The sequence below is a fragment of the Sphaerodactylus townsendi genome, linkage group LG01 (assembly GCF_021028975.2).
Source record: "Sphaerodactylus townsendi isolate TG3544 linkage group LG01, MPM_Stown_v2.3, whole genome shotgun sequence".
In the NCBI taxonomy this organism is placed as follows: domain Eukaryota; kingdom Metazoa; phylum Chordata; class Lepidosauria; order Squamata; family Sphaerodactylidae; genus Sphaerodactylus; species Sphaerodactylus townsendi.
In genome coordinates this window covers 6,841,757-6,861,768 of record NC_059425.1, presented here as the reverse complement: position 1 = coordinate 6,861,768, position 20,012 = coordinate 6,841,757, and the positions used below count along the sequence as shown (strand labels likewise).

At 49.4% G+C, this 20,012-nt stretch overlaps 1 protein-coding gene across 1 annotated transcript; it reads left to right on the top strand.

The window, feature by feature from the left end:
- Positions 1-7,872: 7,872 nt before the first annotated feature.
- S100A13 (S100 calcium binding protein A13) lies at positions 7,873-19,557 on the top strand. The gene is made up of 3 exons (XM_048510089.1): positions 7,873-8,031; positions 11,254-11,487; positions 19,241-19,557. The coding sequence occupies exons 2-3, from the start codon at positions 11,335-11,337 to the stop codon at positions 19,376-19,378; spliced, it is 291 nt and encodes a 96-aa protein (XP_048366046.1). The 5' UTR covers positions 7,873-8,031; positions 11,254-11,334; the 3' UTR covers positions 19,379-19,557.
- The last annotated feature ends 455 nt before the right edge of the window (positions 19,558-20,012 follow it).

The following is a 20,012-nucleotide window of genomic DNA, read 5'->3' as shown; positions in this document are numbered from 1 at the left end:
TGCTGTGTGGTTTCTGGGCTGTACGGCCGTGTTCTAGCAGCATTCTCTCCTGACGTTTCGCCCGTATCTGTGGCTGGCATCTTCAGAGGTTCTGATACAAGGAAAGGAAAGCAAGTGGGGTACATATTCCTTTCCTACTATCGGATCATCTGAAGATGCCAGCCACAGATGCGGGCAAAACGTCAGGAGAGAATGCTGCTAGAACACGGCCGTACAGCCCGGAAACCACACAGCACCCCAGTGATTCCGGCCGTGAAAGCCTTTGACAATAATGGAGATCTAGTGTCCCTCCAAACGGATGCAACTCGCTTCCTGATTAATGTGCATTTCAAAAAGCGAAATATGTCCTTGCATTGTTTTGCCAGCCAGCGTCGTCTCCCTTACATTCCTTTACTTATTCAGGTTTCCCTAATGGACTCTTTTTGTTCATTGAAATTAATCTTTAATGGCGGCTAGCGGACCGAGTGATTTGCGCTGCTGTAATGTGGACATCTGATTGTGGCTCCTGCAACTGTATACGCGGATACACGCTTGGGGAGAAAAAAGGACGAAAACCACATCGCTAGTGTTGTAATGCGAGCGTAAAACACATATTAGCTACAAAGCTCATTCGACTGGATATGCTTCTCTTGATAAAGAGAAGAAGAAGAAGAGTTTGGATTTTTATCCCCCCTTTAATTCCTATAGGAGACTCAAAGGGGCTTACGAGCTCCTTGCCCTTCCCCCCTCACAACAAACACTCTGTGAGGTAGGTGGGGCTGAGAGAGCTCAGAGAAGCTGTGACTAGCCCAAGGTCACCCAGCTGGCGTGTGTGGGAGTGTACAGGCTAATCTGAATTCCCCAGATAAGCCTCCACAGCTCAGGCGGCAGAGCAGGGAATCAAACCTGGTTCCTCCAGATTACACACACGAGCTCTTAACCTCTTACGCCACTGCTGCTCCTATAGGGGCTCTATAGAGTACCATTTTAGAGCCAGCTTGTGGGGTAGGTCAGTCTGAGTGGAAGGGATTGGCTCAAGGTCATCCAAGCCGTTTCATGGCTTGGGGGGAGGGATTTAAACCTGGGTCTCTCTGTTCTTAGGTCAATTCCGCACAGCCCAAAAGTGGTGGGTGTAAGACGTTATGTAACCCGTTTTGCAGGGGGGGGGGCGCTTCACACAGGTCCCACCCCCAAAACAAGCCTCCTGTCAGGAAGAGCCATCTGGACATCAAAGAAGAAGAAGAAGAAGAAGAAGAAGAAGAAGAAGAAGAAGAAGAAGAAGAAGAAGAAGAAGAAGAAGAAGAAGAAAAAGAAGAAGAAGAAGAAGAAGAAGAAGAGTTTGGTTTTATATCCCCTTTCTCTCCTGCAGGAGACTCAAAGGGGCTTACAATCTCCTTGCCCTTCCCCCCCTACAACAAACACCCTATGAGGCGTGTGTGGGAGTGCACAGGCTAATCTGAATTCCCCAGATAAGCCTCCACAGCTCAGGTGGCAGAGCTGGGAACCAAACCCAGGGGGTTAATGCCGGACATCATCTACCTATTTTAATTGTTGATGATTACTGCTGCTAGTGTTTTAATATTTAATTTATTTATTGTTTTAATTGAAATTATTAGCTGTATTCAAATGTTGATTGTTTGGTAAACCGCCCTGAGCCCTTCAGGGGTAGGGCGGTCTGTAGTCGTGCCCGCGAGGTCAGCGCAAGAACGAGACGAGACGCGGTGATAACATCTGGTGGAGAGCGCCAGCAGCGGGAGCGCGAGTGTCCGTGTTCCTAGCGACTCTCCCGCGTGCTGGTTCTTGGCACCTTTTATTATGATTCCAGCGGGGGCGTGTAGAGGGGCGGAACAGGGGGATTCCGGGAGAGCGGGAGAGCGGGAGACTGAGAGATCATCATGTGATGCATGATCTCACCTGTCTGCTATGTGCGGAGAGGAGCATCAGCGTCTGGGCCTAATCCTCACCTGGGGGCAAGACCATTGTCCCTTTGTCCGGGACACCCGGTGGTTGTGAGCCAGGTAGTTCATGACCCGTGACTCATCGGGGGATGAGGGGTGGGGGAGCGGTGCGACCAGAAGGCCGTAGGAGCGCCGGTGTTCCAGCGCTCTACTTACGGTGCTGCTGGGTCAGCAGTTCATCCCTACAGCGGTCTATTAAATTTAATAAACAACAACAACAACAACAACAACAACAAAAGCTTTTTGATACATTGGAAACGGTGCAGGCGTACGTCATACAATGATTGACATACTGAGAACTACATTTCAGTCAGCAAAATATTTCTTTGGTTTAGGTCATCCACGATAGAACAAAAGAACAATGGAATCATTGGAAGACCCAGCAGTTTTCTCTGAGATACAAAAAAAAGTTGATCAAGGACCTTACAACATTTCCACTCCAGTTTTCTTAGCTGACATGTTTTCAAGAGATTGGGAGAGCAATGCGATGCATTTAAACTTAAATCCTAATACATATATAAAATTATGACAATACTAAAATTGCGCACAGACTATAGGGCTGTTTCTGCAGGGTGGCAGAAGCGGCCGTCCACCGGCATAATTAATGCCAGTGAAGCCACGGGACCGTTCGCGTGGTCTTGTGCAGGCGGCCCCAAAGCTGCTGCAAATTGCAGAGGCGACTCTGGTCTGCATGTTTTGTTTACCTTGTCTTTCCTCCAAGCAGTGGTGAGATTCAAATAATTTGACAACCGGTTCCGGTGGTGGGATTTAAATAATGTAACAACTGGTTGTTTACAAGCACCATTTCAACAACCGGTTCTGCCGAAGTGGTGCGAACCTGCTGAATCCCACCACTGCCTCCAAGGTTCCAGAGGCAGGAAGTGACACGCCCATGTTGTCCTCTGACCCACGGGGGTCAGAGGGCAGTGTGGGCGTGTTCCTTTCCCCTCTGGAGCCTCAGAGGAAAGACAAGGTAAACAAAAGTCACAAACAGGAAGTGGCCTCCTGCCAGTGCCCTTCGCACGGTGCCGGCAGGAAGACGCAGCTTTCCAAAAAACTCGCTCATGGAGCGAGTTTTGAAAGCAGCGTTTTCCAGCCGTTTTAGGGGGAGAGCACAGTGCTGCTGCGCTGCAGGAGCGGAAGCTGTGTGAACAGCGCCCCAGGGACAGTGTTTTTACTGTCCCTGGAGCGCTGTTTTTCGGCTGTGCAGAAATGGCCTAAGATTGACTTCTTATAAATCGCATTCACATAACAGTATATTGTATTTTACTGATTTGCATGTTTTGTTAAACACCCTCATTTCTTTATGCTTTGACCTACTTTTTAACATTCTGGAGAGCAGTCTGCTGACTGCAGCTATTTTAAAAAACAGTTACTGAGACAATGCCTTTGAAAGAATTATCTGTCTGTTTGTGCAAAATAGCTTTTCTCTTGACCTTGGCCCTTTATGCAGCTCCACTGAACAGGCAGTTTCAGGTCTATGATCTCAACGAGAACTTTGGTCATACAGCAAAGGATTCTGGGTTTCTAGTAAAAGGCAAAAAGTGTGATCTGATTTTGTTATTGATTTTGTCACTACATCAGGGTCTACTGGACTTGATTCTAGCTTCTAATTCAGGATCCTGTTGTCCCAGTTGGATACTTCCAGGAATCCCTCAGGTAGGATACGAACCCCAGCAAGGTACACCTTCTCTGAAAATGGTAATGCCATTTATCTATTAGTGAGCTGGCAGCTGTGAGTTGACTCCATGAGTTAGTCTAATCCTGTTTTAATAAGTAGAGTCTGGGTGTGGTTCGGGGGACGGTGAGATTTCAGAAACGAAGACTCATGACCCGTCCAAAGGATATGTTCTATAAATGGCATAAAATCCAGCAAGGCTGAAGATAATTTTGTGGCTGTGGTTGCTTTGAAATATGGTATAAGAACTAGTGACTTCCTACAAGAATTGATGTGGTTTGGCAGGTTTCTCGACTTCACTTACAAAAGACTATCTGCTGTATAGAAAACCTGTAGACTGTGTCTATGCAAGATAAAGCATTTATTGTCATGTATCAAGCGTGTACATCTTTTTCAAAACTCAAACCTCATTGCAGAATGATATATAGTCAATTATGTCACAGATCAATTGCATAATAGCTGTCAACGGAACAGAATACTGCAGGTATAAAGAGATACTTAATTAGCAGAGATACAGAAGTAGCATCTAGTTGGAAGAAGAGAGCCATGACCCTAACCCTAACTTCTGATGTATGTGCTTACTAACATGTAAGCAATGGCTATAGGTCAGTGGTGGCGAACCTTTGGCACTCCAGATGTTATGGACTACAATTCACATCAGCCCCTGCTAGCATGACCAATTGGCCATGCTGGCAGGGGCTGATGGGAATTGTAGTCCATAACATCTGGAGTGCCAAAGGTTTGCCACCACGGCTATAGGTAATCCATAGATCAACTCATTACAATATCACCTGAGCATCCCATTTACATACAAACAGATGTTAACCCTTTCATGACCTGTCATGACAGACATCTTGCAAATTCAGAAATGGAACGGATCAGTTGGCACGCTAAGCTTGGACCTTCTAAATGTTACACAATAAACTCTGAATTTATCATGAACTCTTTTATGTGGGAATAATTCAATCTTATATACAATATATCCTATCAATCCATTTACACATCCATGCAATATAATTATTACAGAATACATAAATCACACAAGCATCTACAATCCGTAACTTATGTTCTATAAGTGCAAATAAACATATATAAGAAGAAGAAGAGTTTGGATTTATATCCCCCCTTTCTCTCCTGTAGGAGACTCAAAGGGGCTTACAATCTCCTTGCCCTTCCCCCCTCACAACAAACACCCTGTGAGGCAGGTGGGGCTGAGAGAGCTCAGAAGAGCTGTGACTAGCCCAAGGTCACCCAGCTGGCGTGTGTGGGAGTGCACAGGCTAATCTGAATTCCCCAGACAAGCCTCCACAACTCAAGCGGCAGAGCTGGGAATCAAACCCGGTTCCTCCAGATCAGAGTGCACCTACTCTTAGCCACTGCTCTTAGCCACTAAGTGCCAGTGGTGAAAAATTGAATAATTGGGACCAAGATCATAAGAAGTTTTCAGTTCGTTCTACCATATTCAACAATCCGGCACACTTCGTGGAAGATTGCGTCCCTTGCAATGGTGCTGGTAGTATTCCTTGCAAATGCCCACAAATACAGATTTTTAGGACATCAAAAAGTCTCTGTATAACGTGGTGCACATTCGTACATTCCATCCTAATTCCATTATGAGTGCCGGGATTTGATGCCCGTTTCGCGCCTTTTTATTATCGGCACGTCCTCGGTGACGATCGAGGGGAAGTCATAGTGTGGAAATGGGAAGGGATAGGATAACTTGCAATCGCTTTTCGGGACCGATTGACAACTGTACTCTGGCTTCTTTAGGTCCAACCCATACTGGTAGCTTCCTCGTCTCCCTTCAACCCTCAACCCAGCTGCAGTACAGTCCTGGAATCACAATGGATCTCCAGACTACAGAGATCGCTTCCCTGGAGTCTACGGCCCTTTCCCCACTTACCTTAAGCCCTGCGCTACTCTCCTCAAGTAGTGTGGGGTCCAGCTGCCCTCCCCACTCCCCCGCCCCGACGCTGCCTCTCTCGCTCCCCCTTGACGCGTGTAATTCCTGGCACCTTTTGAAATGGCACCTTTTGACGACCCCACGCAGAGCGTGGGGTCGTGGGGAAGCCAGGGCGCGCGCCAGGAATTGCATGCGCCGGGAATTGCCAGCAGCAACCCTCGGGCAAAGGTGAGTGGGGAGAGGGCCTACTACAGTAAACCCCACTGAGACTGCTCCCCAAACCTTGCCCTATCCAAGCTGCAAATCTCCAGAGGTTTCCAACCCTGCAGCTAGCAACCTTACAAACGGGGCCAGACACTCTCTCACAGCCTAACCTGCTTCACAGACTGGTTCTGGTGGGTTTTCCGGGCTGTGTGGCCATGGTCCGGTGGATTTTGTTCCTAACGTTTCGCCTGCCTCTGTGGCTGGCATCTTCAGAGGCGTATCACAGAGAAAAGTCTGTTTCTCTGTGATACACCTCTGAAGGTGCCAGCCACAGATACAGGCGAAACGTTAGGAACAAGATCCACCGGACCACGGCCACACAGCCCGGAAAACCCACCGGAACCAGTTGAATCCGGCCATGAAAGCCTTCGACAATACACTGCTTCACAGAGTTGTTGTAAGGATAAACAGATGCGAAGAAACATCTGTCCTATCCTGAGCTTCTTGGGGAAAGGGCAGGATATAAATGAAAGTGACAGCACGGGTTTCCCGCTGTCGGAGGAGGCTGTCCGGTGTCACAGCTGTGAGTCTTTGTCCTTCCCAGGCAGGATTGAAGTGGATTCCTTTAATGAAGGCTGCCAACTCCAAGTGGGGAAATTCCTGGCAATTTGGGGGCGGAGCCTGGGGAAGGCGGGGTTGGGGAGGGGAGGAGCTACAGTGGGGTATAATACCATCGAGTCCACCTTCCAAAGGAGATATTTTTTCTAGGGGAACTGATCCCTGGACTCAGTTGAATTTCCCAGAGAACTCCAGGCACCATCTGGAGTTGGGCAAACTTACCTCTAACCAGAGGTGGGATCCAGCAGGTTCTCACCAGTTCCCGAGAGTGGGTTACTAATTCTTTGTGTGTGCCGAGAGGGGGTTACTAATTGGGTCCGCTTTTCCGTTAGAAATTCCATCAGGTCCAAAAATCATACAGTCCTGTTGTTTCCTATGTGGCTGGTTAGCGAAGGTAGAAAGCGGGATCATTCTCCCTGTTGGGCTGATTTAAAAACATGTTTTAGCAATATGGTCAAGTTCCTTGTTTAAGGAAAGTATCCTTCTTTTGATTTCCAGAAACAAAATTAAGTATTTGAAAGTATTAAGTATTTGACAGGCAGTCAATTAGAGGAGAAGTAGTTGTTTTTGTTGACAGTAGACGATAGGACTCGCTATCATGAGTTTAAATTATGGCCAGAAAGATACCAGCTGGAAATGAGGAACTTTTTTTTACAGGAAGAGTTTTTTTACAGTAACAGAGAAATTATTAATGCCCTGCCCCCGGAATGCCCGGCCACGCCCCTGTCGTGCCCCACCCAGCCCCATTGGCGCTACGCCACTGTTTGAATCCCACCACCATGGGTACCTGTTACTAAAATTTTTGGATCCCACCACTGCCCATGGGTGACCTTTATGTGGTGGTGTAGTGCCCAGGAGGCTGGGGTCTTGAACTGGGTGTGCGTTGGTGCGGGGACGTGGCAGGGGCATTCCGGGGGCATTCCAGGGCGTGGCGTAGTGGGGGTGTGGCAGGGGCGCAGGGCACCCATGTGCCCCGGCCGCAGTTTCCCCTTGCTACTGCTCTGCCCTTCTGAGCTTAAAAAAATGGGTTCTAAGACCATTTTAACTCAGCAGTTTGCCTGAGGTTGCCCCCGACGCTCAGAAAACAGGGCCTTTTCTAAATGCCACGTTGTCTCGCGGCACGGTGTTTGCCCGGCCATATCCTGTTGATCCGGCCTAGCAAAACATATATTCCCAATGAGAGGCCCGTTCTGTTTTGATAGAAACCAGGGCTGCGCCCGCTGCCCGATGAAATCCATTTTCCTGGCCGGCTTCCCCCGGACCGGCCCCAACCCATCCACCTCGGGTGGAAAAAGCACAAACCCAACCCTTGTGTGATTTTTTCCCCCAGCTTGCTCAGAGAAGGCTTCTTCTTTTTTTAGAGGCTTTGCTCGGATTCCTCTGCAAAGAAAAGTTTGTTTGTGAGCACCCGGGCTGTATGTGGAACTTTTCTGTTGTCAACAGCCAGAGAAGCAGCGGTCAGCGTGCGTCATGTGCACTGGGGGGAACGGATAATGGCCTCTGGGCGGTGTCTGCCTGCTTGCAAAATGAAACCAAACACCGTTCGGGGAGCTCTGATGCTAACGGAGCTCTGATCTTGCCCAGGCCCCCCCTCCTTTCCCTCCAGATGCAAGCTCCCTCCCCCCAGGCGTATAAAAACGGTCACACCTTTCCCCCGGTTGCATTTTTCTTGCAAAGGGAACAGCGGTGGGGTAAGTGGAGATTCTCTGGTGCAAAGGGGCAGGCCAGGTCTTGCAACAGGATGTGATTGGGGGGAGGGGGTTGTGCTGTGTTGTGTTGTGTGTGTGTGTGTGTGCCTAGAAGCTCTAAGGCAGATAAAGAGATCTTGCAGGCAGTGAATCATCTGGCAGTTAGCACAGACCGTTCCCGATGCATATAAGTTCCCCGAAAACTTCCATAGAAATGCCCTCTTGTGATGCCAAAGGAAAAGCCAGATCGCTTGCAAATCTGTCAAGTGGTTGTCCTTAAGACAGCGAAGTCACTTTTAAATAGACACTGGCCTGTCTAGACATATCCTAGCAAGACCGGAATCGAAACGGTGACGAGATGGGGTTGACAGCCGCTGGCTTAAAAAAAAACACAACCGCCACCCAAAGGATCAGACCTCTTAACGGAGAAACGTATTCCTGGTGACTGTCCATGGGAAATAAAGCCTCCATGTCCAGCGGCAGTCTACCTGTGATTGAAAGCTGCGGGGAGGCGGGGCACGAAGAGTGAGCTGCTGCTTTCGTGCTTTGCTAGAGAGCTTCTCCAACACATCTGGCGGGTCCGATCTAGTGGAGCTCCTAAATGGGCTGTGGGTTTGTAGCTGAACCCCACTGATAGCCAACACAAGCCTGTGCACGCTTACCTTGGAGTAAGCCCATCTGAACTCATTGGACTTACTTCCAAGGAGGTATGTATGGGATCTAGATGCACAGGCAGCCTATTCCTGGGCAAGCCTATACCTGTGTAAATTTGCAGTTAACGTATTGATTGAAGTTTGTGCCTCTGTGCTTCATCTACCTAGGCGTTGATTATCCTTCTAATAATTGCTATGATTGCTAGTTGATTTGTCTCTTGTCTCTGAGAAACCCTGGTGGGGGGCAGAGAGCCCTGAGCCCCTTTCATTTATTCCCGGAGCATTGGGGTGGCGGGGCGGGGGCAACACTCCTTCCTTCAGGGAGATACCAAGCTCAGCCTACCCAAGACTACCCAAGACTTTTATTCCACCTTTCCCGAAGGATCGCTGTAGCTCAACCTCCTTCCACACTTGCAGAATAATGCACTTTCAATGCACTTTGCAGCTGGATTTTAGTGTGCAGAATAGCAAAATCCACTTGCAAACAATTGTGAGAGTGGATTGAAAGTGCATTATTCTGTTTGTGCGGAAGGGGCCTTGGTGGTACAGCATCTGCTCGGTATGCAGAAGGTCGCAGGATCAATCCCCGGCTCCTCCACTTAAAGAAGGTTCAGGCAGTAGGTGACATTGAAGCATCTCTGCTTGAGACCCTGGAAAGCCCCTGCCAGTCTGAGTAGACAATACATATCACGGTGGACTAAGGGTCTGATTTAGCCTATTTCAGCATCATGTTCTGCTCAGGGGCTGTGGCTCAGTAGAAAAGCTCCGGCTTGGCGTGCAGAAAAGAAGAAGAGTTTGGATTTATATTCCCCCTTTCTCTCCTGCAGGAGACTCAAAGGGGCTTACAATCTCCTTCCCCCCTCACAACAAACACCCTGGGAGGTGGGTGGGGCTGAGAGAGCTCCGAGAAGCTGTGACTAGCCCAAGGTCACCCAGCTGGCGTGTGTGGGAGTGCACAGGCTAATCTGAATTCCCCAGATAAACCTCCACAGCTCAGGCGGCAGAGCGGGGAATCAAACCCGGTTCCTCCAGATTAGATACACGAGCTCTTAACCTCCTGCGCCACTGCTGCTCCCAGATTCAATCCCCGGCATCTCCAGTTAAAAGGACCAGGCACTAGGTGATGGAAAGCTGTTGCCGGTCAGGACCCTGGAAAGCTGTTGCCAGTCAGAGTAGGCAATACTGACCTTGGTGGACTGGTAGCCCGATTCAGCATAAAGCAGCATCATGTATGGATGTATTCACGCAGCCTCTTCCCTTAGCCATTCGGTGAGGTAAGTTGGATTGAAACAGAGTGCCCGAACCAAAGTTATGAGCTTTCCGACTCAAGTGCGGAGGTGGGATCCGGCAGGTTCTCACAGGTTCCCGAGAGTAGGTTACTAATTGTTTGTGTGTGCCGAGAGGGGGTTACTAATTGGTGATTTTTGCCACGGGATTTTTGCCTTAGTTATGCCCCTCCTCTCAGCAGCAGCGCGCAGAACTTGAAGCAGCCTAGCAGGAAGTGCACCGGCGTGCGTGGCAGCCTGTGCCTGCGTGCATTTGTTTCCCGCCCAAGGACCGGCACAGCGGCTGCGTCCTTGCCACAGCCCCGCCCAGGAATGCCCCGCCCTCGGAATGCCCCGCCCAACCCCATTGGCGCTACGCCACAGTTTGAATCCCACCACCGTGGGAACCTGTTACTAACATTTTTGGATCCCACCACTGCTCAAGTGTGATTTGAACACAGGACTTCACAGCCTGAGTGTTGGACAGTCTTTCCACGGTGCCAGTGGCCAGTGGTTCAGAATTTCCGAGGTGCTCGTGGCCAGACTCATGCACGGGAAACTCTTTGCAACAAGTGGTGCCGCCCTCCTTGCACCACCAGCTGCCGCCAGTCTTCCTCCCTCCCTTTGCTCTTTATTTATTTATTTATGTATTTATTTATTTGTTTGTTTGTTTATTTATATTATTATTAGTTTTATATACCACCCTCCCCCTGAGGGCTCAGGGCGGTTCACAACAGGTTAAAACAAACATTAAAACATAATTTAAATATCAATTATATAAAAACAGAACCCATTTTAAAATGTGGATGGCGTCTGACTACTCCCCTCCCCCCCTTGTGCCCACGGGAGGCCAGATGACATGGTAGATGTATTTTTTTTTAACCAGGCTGGCCAAATGCCTGGCGGAACAGGTCTGTCTTGCAGGCCCTGCGGAAACTCTGTAAGTCCCGCAGGGCCCTGATCTCCCTAGGGAGCCTGTTCCACCAGGTAAGGGCCAGGGCTGAAAAGGCCCTACCCCTCGTTGAGGCCAGCCTGATCATTTTTGGGCCAGGGATCACGAGTAGGTCCTCCTCTGAGGAGCGGAGGGGCCTACCGGGGCAATATGGGGAGAGGCGGTCCCTCAGGTATGCAGGTCCGAGACCACGAACTGCTTTGAAGGTCAAAACCAACACTTTAAACATAATCCGGAACTCAATCGGCAGCCAGTGCAGATGGTATAGGAACGGTGTAATTTGATCCCTTTCTTCCTTCTTCCCTGCCTCTCTCACGAGTTTCCATCTCACCCTCCCTTTCTTGCCTCTTTGCAGCGCAAACCGTTTCGCCTATCTCCTGCAGACAGTCCCTGACGTTTCTCCCCTGCCCGTCCCTCGACTGAACTCCTGAGCGTCATGGCCAGCGGCGAACTGACCGAGCTGGAGGCGGCCATTGACAAAATCGTCTGCGCCTTCTTTACGTGTGCCGGCCGCGAGGGCAAGAAGAACACGCTCACGATCAACGAGTTCAAGGAGTTGGCCACCACCCAGCTCCCGAACCTCATGAAGGTGGGCAGGGGCAGTGGGACCAGCAGTGGGGGCGTGGCAGCCAGGGACGTTCTTTATTTTTATTTTTTTTTAAAGTAGACTAAGGCCCCTTCCGCACACGCAAAATAATGCGTTTTCAAACCACTTTCACAACTGCTTGCAAATTCCGCACAGCTTCAAAGAGCACTGAAAGCAGTTTGAAAGTGAATTATTCTGCATGTGCGGAATGAGCCTAACAATCCAATCCAGATGGGGGTAGGGTGGAATGGGCTGTGGGGAGGATGTGGCCTTGCGCCGTTGTCTTGCCCGCCCCACCCGCATAAGTGGCACTCATGCCAGGAGGGAGGGCGAACAGGGAGGTGGGCGGTGTCAGACTCTCAAACATGGAAATCACAGAGACCGTAGGAAAGTCCGAAAGCAGTTTATTCCAGGGAATACGAAGAGTAACAATGTAAAGCAGGATCTGAACTAGAAAGCTCAGATCCAGGACCTATGTCCTTTAAACCAGAGGTGGGATCCAGCAGGTTCTCACAGTTTCCCGAGAGTAGGTTACTCATTATTTGTGTGTGCCGAGAGGGGGTCACTAATTGGTGATTTTGCCACGTGATTTTTGCCTTAGTTACGCCCCTCCTCTCAGCAGTAGTGCGCAGAACTTGAAGCAGTCTAGCAGGAGGTGCACCGGCGTGTGTGGTAGCCTGCGCCTGCGTGCATTCGTTTCCCGCCCAAGGACTGGTGCAGCGGCTGCGTCCTTGCCTTAGCCCCACCCCGGAATACCCTGCCCCAGAATGTCCAGCTACACCCCAACGTACCCCGCCCAGCCCCATTGGTGCTACACCACAGTTTGAATCCCACCACCATGGGAACCTGTTACTAAAATTTTTGGATCCCACCACTGCTTTACCCCCCCCCCCCCGTTTCGCCCCACACCAAATGTCTACGACAGTTTCTACTACAATTACACTACAGAGCTTCAAAGGACCTGGGAACCTTTCACACCTCTTTTGAAGGTGGGCTGACGTCAGGAGAGTGCCAGGAAGGGAAGAGGGAAACAGGGAAACATTTGCAATTCACACACAGCAAGACATCAAAGCACTGACAGGCATGGTCCTGACATTCCGCCCCCCTTAAGACCTCCCCCCCTTTCGGGCGATCGGGGTAAGCCCGGTGAAACGCCTTCACTAAGCGAGGGGCCCGAACATGTTCGGAATCGACCCATTCATTGTCCCCTGCCGGGAAATGGGTCCACGCAATCAGGTACTGAAGCCGGCCACGATGCACCCGAGAGTCTAGGACTTCTTGCACCGGGCGGCGTGGAGCCCCACAGCACCTGATCCGGAAGTAGCCTCCAGCCCTAGAGCTGCGTCTCCATAAATGGATACTGACGCTGCCAGAGGTGGGTTAGGGTCATTCCCAGGGCCAGGTTTTTTGCTTTGAAAAGCTACAGGTTTGCCTTAAGTCAGCGGTGAGTTGACAGCATACACACACAATCCTGTGATCACAACCACGTCGCTTAAAAAATTCTATTTTTACTATTTGTGTGTTCTCTTGATAATCTAGTCTAAATGTCCTCTTTTACACATGCGATGGAATGAGACCAGAATGGATCAAATCCGGTGGTACTTGGAGGAGACCATCTTTTGGCGTAGGAGCAGTGGCGTAGGAGGTTAAGAGCTCGTCTATCTAATCTGGAGGAACCGGGTTGGATTCCCAGCTCTGCCGCCTGAGCTGTGGAGGCTTATCTGGGGAATTCAGATTAGCCTGTCCACTCCCACACATGCCAGCTGGGTGACCTTGGGCTAGTCACAGCTTCTCGGAGCTCTCTCAGCCCCACCTACCTCACAGGGTGTTTGTGGTGAGGGGGGAAGGGCAAGGAGATTGTAAGCCCCTTTGAGTCTCCTGCAGGAGAGAAAGGGGGGATTTAAATCCAAACTCCTCCCCCTCCTCTTCTTCTTTGTGCAAAAAAGTGCTCTGCAAATAGAAAATTAGCGTCACTGGGCGTGCACTGGGCTTAAAGCTGTCTCACTGATGTCCTAGCTTTCTGCCTGTGGGGCAGTCTTTGAAACACGGAAGAACATTCCACCATCTGAGTTTGCCGTCTCTTCTTTCATTTGGTTTGGGCAAGAGACTTCCTTGGGATGTTTCATTTGCCTGGTTTCTCACGCAAATGGGATGTTCCATGTGCACTGTTACTGCCTCAAAGGTCAGTGGGCTAATACGGGGGGCAGCATTTGACCCTGGGCTTGTGCAGTGTCCCACTATTTCGTTGTTCTTGCCTGTCAATATCCCAGACAAATTAGGCCTAACAAATAGCAACTTTTGTCTTGGCTGTTCCAAACTGCAGATGGGGGGCTCCTGTCTTTAAGTTGCACGCTGTGACAACAAAGCCCTGCAGCTAGAAAGTTAGCCCATCAAGATGAGGAGGGGCCGTGGCTCAGTAGTAATCTCACTAGTAATCTGGAAGGCCCAAGATTCTCAAGATACAGGATCAGGCAGTAGGTGATGACCTCTAGCAAGAAAGACCTTGACCTGAGATCTTCAAGACAAGACTCACCTCGATAGAGCAAAGGTCTGAGACGCTGTAAGGTGGCCTCCTGTATTCAAGAGGAGGTTAGGTTGGAACCTTTTAAACCCCGATGGACTAGTTTTCTGAAGTGGAAAGAATTTTTGTTTTACCGGGGGGGGGGGGGAACTCTCAGTCATGTAAACATTATGATAGCAATCTGAAACCTCACGGGCTAAATATAGACTTATCTCTTTTTCTCTTCAGGGGAGGGGCTATGGCTCAGGGGAAGAGCGTTTGCTTTGCAGACACAAGGTCGCTGGTTCGATTCCTGGCATCCCCAGTTAAAAGGGCCAGGCTGTAGGATTTTTGTGAAGAAAGTCTTGCTTTTATTTCTCAGGACCAAACGTCAATCGATTTTTTGGGGCGTTGTTGATTTTCAGAAAGAACGAGACGAACGGCCTTTCCCGCCACACCAAAATTCGCAATTTTCGACGCCTCTAATATTCCTTTCTTCCTTTGCTCCGTTTCTCGTCTGCCTTTTTTTTGATGAGACTCCTAGTGGATTCCCGAGTTATAAAAGACAAGGCAATAAAGACATTATAACGCGTACGATGAACAAGGCCATAAAACCGGATCATGCAAATTGAAAAAGCCACAATGAATTGGAAATAGTGTAATACATTACACAAACTGGATTTCACAACGAGAGAACAATGGAACCATAAAGTAGATCGCACAATTAAAGAAGCCTCAGTACAGACTGTATAATGCTCCCAGTTAACAAATGCAGTATAAAGGGGAGGGAGAAAACGGGCTAAAACTGGGTTCCCCAATCTTTTTTAAGCCTGCAGGAACTCTTTGAACTATAACACAGGATGGTGAGCTCAGCCACAAAATGTCTGCCGTGGGAGGCAAAGCTTAGCCATAAAATGTGTCCCTGTGTGAGGTAAAGTCAACCACAAAATGTCTGCCATGGGAGGCAAAGCTTAGCCATAAAATGTCTCCCGTGTGAGGTAAAGTCAACCACAAAATGTCTGCCATGGGAGGCAAAGCTTAGCCATAAAATGTGTCCCCGTGTGAGGTAAAGTCAACCACAAAATGTCTGCCATGGGAGGCAAAGCTTAGCCATAAAATGTCTCCCGTGTGAGGTAAAGTCAACCACAAAATGTCTGCCATGGGAGGCAAAGCTTAGCCATAAAATGTCTCCCGTGTGAGGTAAAGTCAACCACAAAATGTCTGCCATGGGAGGCAAAGCTTAGCCATAAAATGTCTCCCGTGTGAGGTAAAGTCAACCACAAAATGTCTGCCATGGGAGGCAAAGCTTAGCCATGAAATGTCTCCGATGCTGAAGGTAAAGTCCCAACCACAAGTAATGTCTACCATGGGAGGCAAAGCTTAGCCATATAAAATGTCTCTAGAGTGTGAGGGTAAAGTCAACCACAAAATGTCTGCGTGGGAGGCAAAAGCTTAGCACCATAAAATGTGTCCCCGATGTGAGGTAAGTCAAGCCACAAAATGTCTGCCATGGGAGGCAAAGCAGCCATAAAAATGTGTCTTACCACGTTATTGAGGTAAAAGTCCAACCACGAAATATGTCTGCCATGGGAGGCAAAAGCTTAGCCATAAAATGTCTCGTGCGTTAATGAGGTAAAGTCAACCACAAAATACCTGCGGTGTAAGAGGCAAAGCTTAGCCATAAAAATGTGTCCCGTGTGAGGAGTAAAAGTCAACCTAGGAAATGTCTGCCATGGGAGGCAAAAGCTTAGCCATAGAAAATGTCTCCCGTGTGAGGAGTAAAGTCAGCCACAAAATGTCTGCCATGGGAGGCAAAGCTTAGCCATAAAATGTGTCCCCGTGTGAGGTAAAGTCAACCACAAAATGTCTGCCATGGGAGGCAAAGCTTAGCCATAAAATGTCTCCCGGGTGAGGTAAAGTCAACCACAAAATGTCTGCCGTGGGAGGCAAAGCTTAGCTATAAAATGTCTCCCGTGTGAGGTAAAGTCAACCACAAAATGTCTGCCATGGGAGGCAAAACTAACCATAAAATCTCTGCCACAGGAGGTAGAAACAACCACTAAATGGCTTCCATGAAAGACAGAACCACAAAATGTCTGCCGTGGCAGGTGAAGTCAACCACATAGTGTCGGGAAGTAAGGTTACGCATAACTCAGATTGTAGCCTTTCAACGTTTCAGGCAGAAGCTCTGTTTAAAGGGATGCCTTTGAACACAGACAGATGGTTTAAAAATATTTCCTTGCATTGGGGACGCCAGCCTCTAGCTGGGGCCTGGGGACCCCTCAGAATTGCAGTTTCCCAACCTGGATCAGGCACACCTACCACCCCATCTCTCACTGGTGGCCAGGCGGGAACCTAGCAACCTCATTTGGGATGCACACAATACGGTGGTACCTCGAAAATCAACGCCTTTGATCATCGTCGATTTCAGTAATTGACGCTTGCCAGGCGCCGATTTCTGCACTCGAAATCGGTGGTGCATACTCGATTTTTTGGCCGGCCGCCAATGGTATCGCATAAGCGGCGTTAGCGTCGTATGCAAGCTGGCGTTAACGTTTGCATAAGCGCGGTTGTTAGCGTTAATACTTGCAACCGACGTCCCTCAAAATAAAATGGCTTCCATGAAAGACAGAACCACAAAATGTCTGCCGTGGCAGGTGAAGTCAACCACATAGTGTCGGGAAGTAAGGTTACGCATAACTCAGATTGTAGCCTTTCAACGTTTCAGGCAGAAGCTCTGTTTAAAGGGATGCCTTTGAACACGGACAGATGGTTTAAAAATATTTCTACCGCCCCTTGCCCATTTAGTGGGACGCCAGCCCTCTAGCTTAGGGCGCTGAGGGACCTCAAATTCACGGTTTCCCAACCTGGATCCAACTGCAGCGCCTACCACCCCATCTCTCACTGGTGGCCAGGCGGGAACCTAGCAACCTCATTTGGGATGCACACAATACGGTGGTACCTCGAAAATCGACGCCTTCGATCATCGTCGATTTCAGTAATTGATGCTTGCCAGGCGCCGATTTCCGCACTCGAAAATCATTGGCCGCCTCGATTTTTGGCGGCCGCCAATTAGTACCGCATAGCGGCGTTGCGTTAATGTCGCATAAAGCGGCGTTAACGTGTCTTACGCATAAACTGGCGTTCGCGCTGCGATCAATTACACAAAACGACGTCCCTCAAAATACGCCGTTTTCGGAAATCGCCGATAATCTCCAGACAGATTATCGGCGATTTTCGAGGTACCACTGTATAGGTAAACATCCTCAACTATCTGTCAGTATCTGTCTCTTTCTGGCTACCCCCACCATATGCAGTTTTTCTGGCTACTCCCACCATATGGTGTTTGGAATATGCTGCCACAGGAGGTGGTGATGGCCACTAACCTGGATAGCTTTAAAAGGGGCTTGGACAGATTTATGGAGGAGAAGTCGATCTATGGCTACCAATCTTGATCCTCTTGATCTGAGATTGCAAATGCCTTAACAGACCAGGTGCTCGGGAGCAGCAGCAGCAGCAGGCCATTGCTTTCACCTCCTGCATGTGAGCTCCCAAAGGCACCTGGTGGGCCACTGCGAGTAGCAGAGTGCTGGGCTAGATGGACTCTGGTCTGATCCAGCAGGCTAGTTCTTATGTTTTTATGTTCTTATGGGTTCTTCCGTCATGAGTCCAGCCATTTTTAGTCAGTAATTAGAGTTGCCAGTTCTGGGTTGGAGATTTTTTTGGGGTGGAGCCTAAGGAGGACGGGGTTTGGGGAGGGGAAGGATTTCAATATAATGCCATAAAGCCCACCTTCCAAAGCGACCGTTTTCTCCAGGGGAACGGATCTCTGTTGCCAGGAAATCAGTTGTAATAGTGGAAGATCTCCAGCCACCACCTGGATGTTGGCAAGCCTACCAGCAATATTAATTGTCACAGTGACAACTGGTACAGAAGAGCTGGGTGACAGCAAGGCCCCTTCCGCACATGCAGAATGATGCACTTCCAATCCACTTTCAATGCAGGAGCAGCAGTGGCGAAGGAGGTTAAGAGCTCGTGTATCTAATCTGGAGGAACCAGGTTTGATTCCCAGCTCTGCCGCCTGAGCTGTGGAGGCTTATCTGGGGAATTCAGATTAGCCTGTACACTCCCACACACGCCAGCTGGGTGACCTTGGGCTAGTCACAGCTTCTTGGAGCTCTCTCAGCCCCACCCACCTCACAGGGTGTTTGTTGTGAGGGGGGAAGGGCAAGGAGATTGTAAGCCCCTTTGAGTCTCCTGCAGGAGAGAAAGGGGGGATATAAATCCAAACTCTTCTTCTTCTTCTTTGAAGCTGTGCGGAATAGCAAAATCCTCTTGCAAACAATTGCGAAAGTGGTTTGAAAGTGGATTGTTCTGCATGTGCGGAGGGGGCCCAAGAGAGAGAGTCTCACCTGGTTTTGATAGGAACATAAATGCTTTTGGAAAAGTGAATGAAGCTTGAGGGGGAGATGACATCATCAACTTCTGCCCGAGTTATTAAATTACATGAAAATTGGGAATATCTGATGACTTCCAGAGAAGGTCCAGTTAGGGGCATGAATCATTTTAAGCCCTGCGGCCCAACTGTGTTTAGTTAAAGGCCATTTATACACACACTGCTTACCCTGCGGCTGTGTACTTTGCTGGAACAGTGGGAGAAATTGCTCTTGTGTAGGCAAGGGAAGGTTAGGAGGAGAGAGAAAACCCAGAGACAGAGAAAATGCATGCCGATTCCCTTCGCTTTCCCTGCAAAGGGAGCGAAAAAGTCAAGAACTTTCAGAAAGCATGGGGATACTCTGATCTGAGATTGCAGTGAGTTCTGAAGAGGGAGAAACAAGAATCCGACCTGCAATCCAGCTCCACTGTGTTTTTAGAATATTGCTCTATAACAGGGGTGTCTCTACCAGAGGGACATGGGGGGGTCAATTAACGCCGAGAGCCACCCAGTAGATCACAGGGGGGGGGCGCAAAATCGTGCCCCCATGTGATCAAGCTGGGAGCTTTCACACGTCCCTCTGGCAGGTATGCTGGGTCCCAGCGACATGGGTAAGTGTGGTGTGGGCACACGGGGCGCCGGAGTAGGTGTTGCCCCGGGCACCTTTCCCCCGGTACGCCTCTACTTTACAAGCTACCCCAAAGGCACAAAGCCCTGTCTTTTCACCAGCAACTGGGATCCAAGGCAGAATCCTTCTGTGAAAGGAAGCATCTGTTTTGTCAAAGATCTTCCCTCCAACTTTTCCTTTCCTCTTCCCACAGGATGTTGTGGATCTTGACGAGAAGATGAGGACCTTGGATGTCAACAATGACCAGGAGCTGAAATTCAACGAGTTTTGGAGGCTGGTCGGGGAGCTGGCCAAAGACCTCAAGAGGGAGAAAGTGGGGAAAAAGAAATGAGCAAGGTGCAGGTGTGTTTGTGTATGTGTGTTTGCAGGTTGGGCAGATGGGTATGAGCAGGACACTATGTCCAGGGGTCCGCGGGGGGGGGGGGAGGAGACACAAGGAAGAGCGCTGCAGATGGTGCAGAAATAAAAACCACATTGTTCCATTGTCGCAAATAAAAACGTTTGCTCTGAGTTGGTGTTGCCGTGTTGCATCTTTGGCACAGGAAGGATGGGCCTGCAGTGTGACGGATGGGCCTTGAAAGTTTATGCTGGTTGAGAGTTTTGGTTCTCAGATGGTGTTGGTACTACACACCTCGCCCCCAAATCCACATCTGTTCCAAATGTTGTGGATTTGGGGCAGTTAGATTGAGGGCCATTTATGCACTTGTGGGCTGCCCCACAGAGAGCATACAATCCTTTCAGATCCGATTCTTGGTTATGCGTATGTTTTCCCCTCTTCCCAAGCCACTGCGCCACAGATCAGAGAAACCCCCCAGTTTTTGAAATTTGGCAAAATGTGACTTTCCCCCCTCCTTTGCAGGGAAAGCGAAGTGAATCAGCACGTGCTTTGCTTTCCTCGCTTCTCCCAGCTTTCCCTGACCAGGAAACAGCAGTTCTTCCCTATGCTGATAGAACAAGGAAGTGGA

Excerpts from the sequence above, each read along its gene's own strand:
- S100A13 (XM_048510089.1), top strand. The coding sequence starts at position 11,335 with ATGGCCAGCGGCGAACTGACCGAGCTGGAGGCGGCCATTGACAAAATC. Across the intron at positions 11,488-19,240 it reads AGCTCCCGAACCTCATGAAG|GATGTTGTGGATCTTGACGA; the intron begins GTGGGCAGGGGC and ends CTCTTCCCACAG.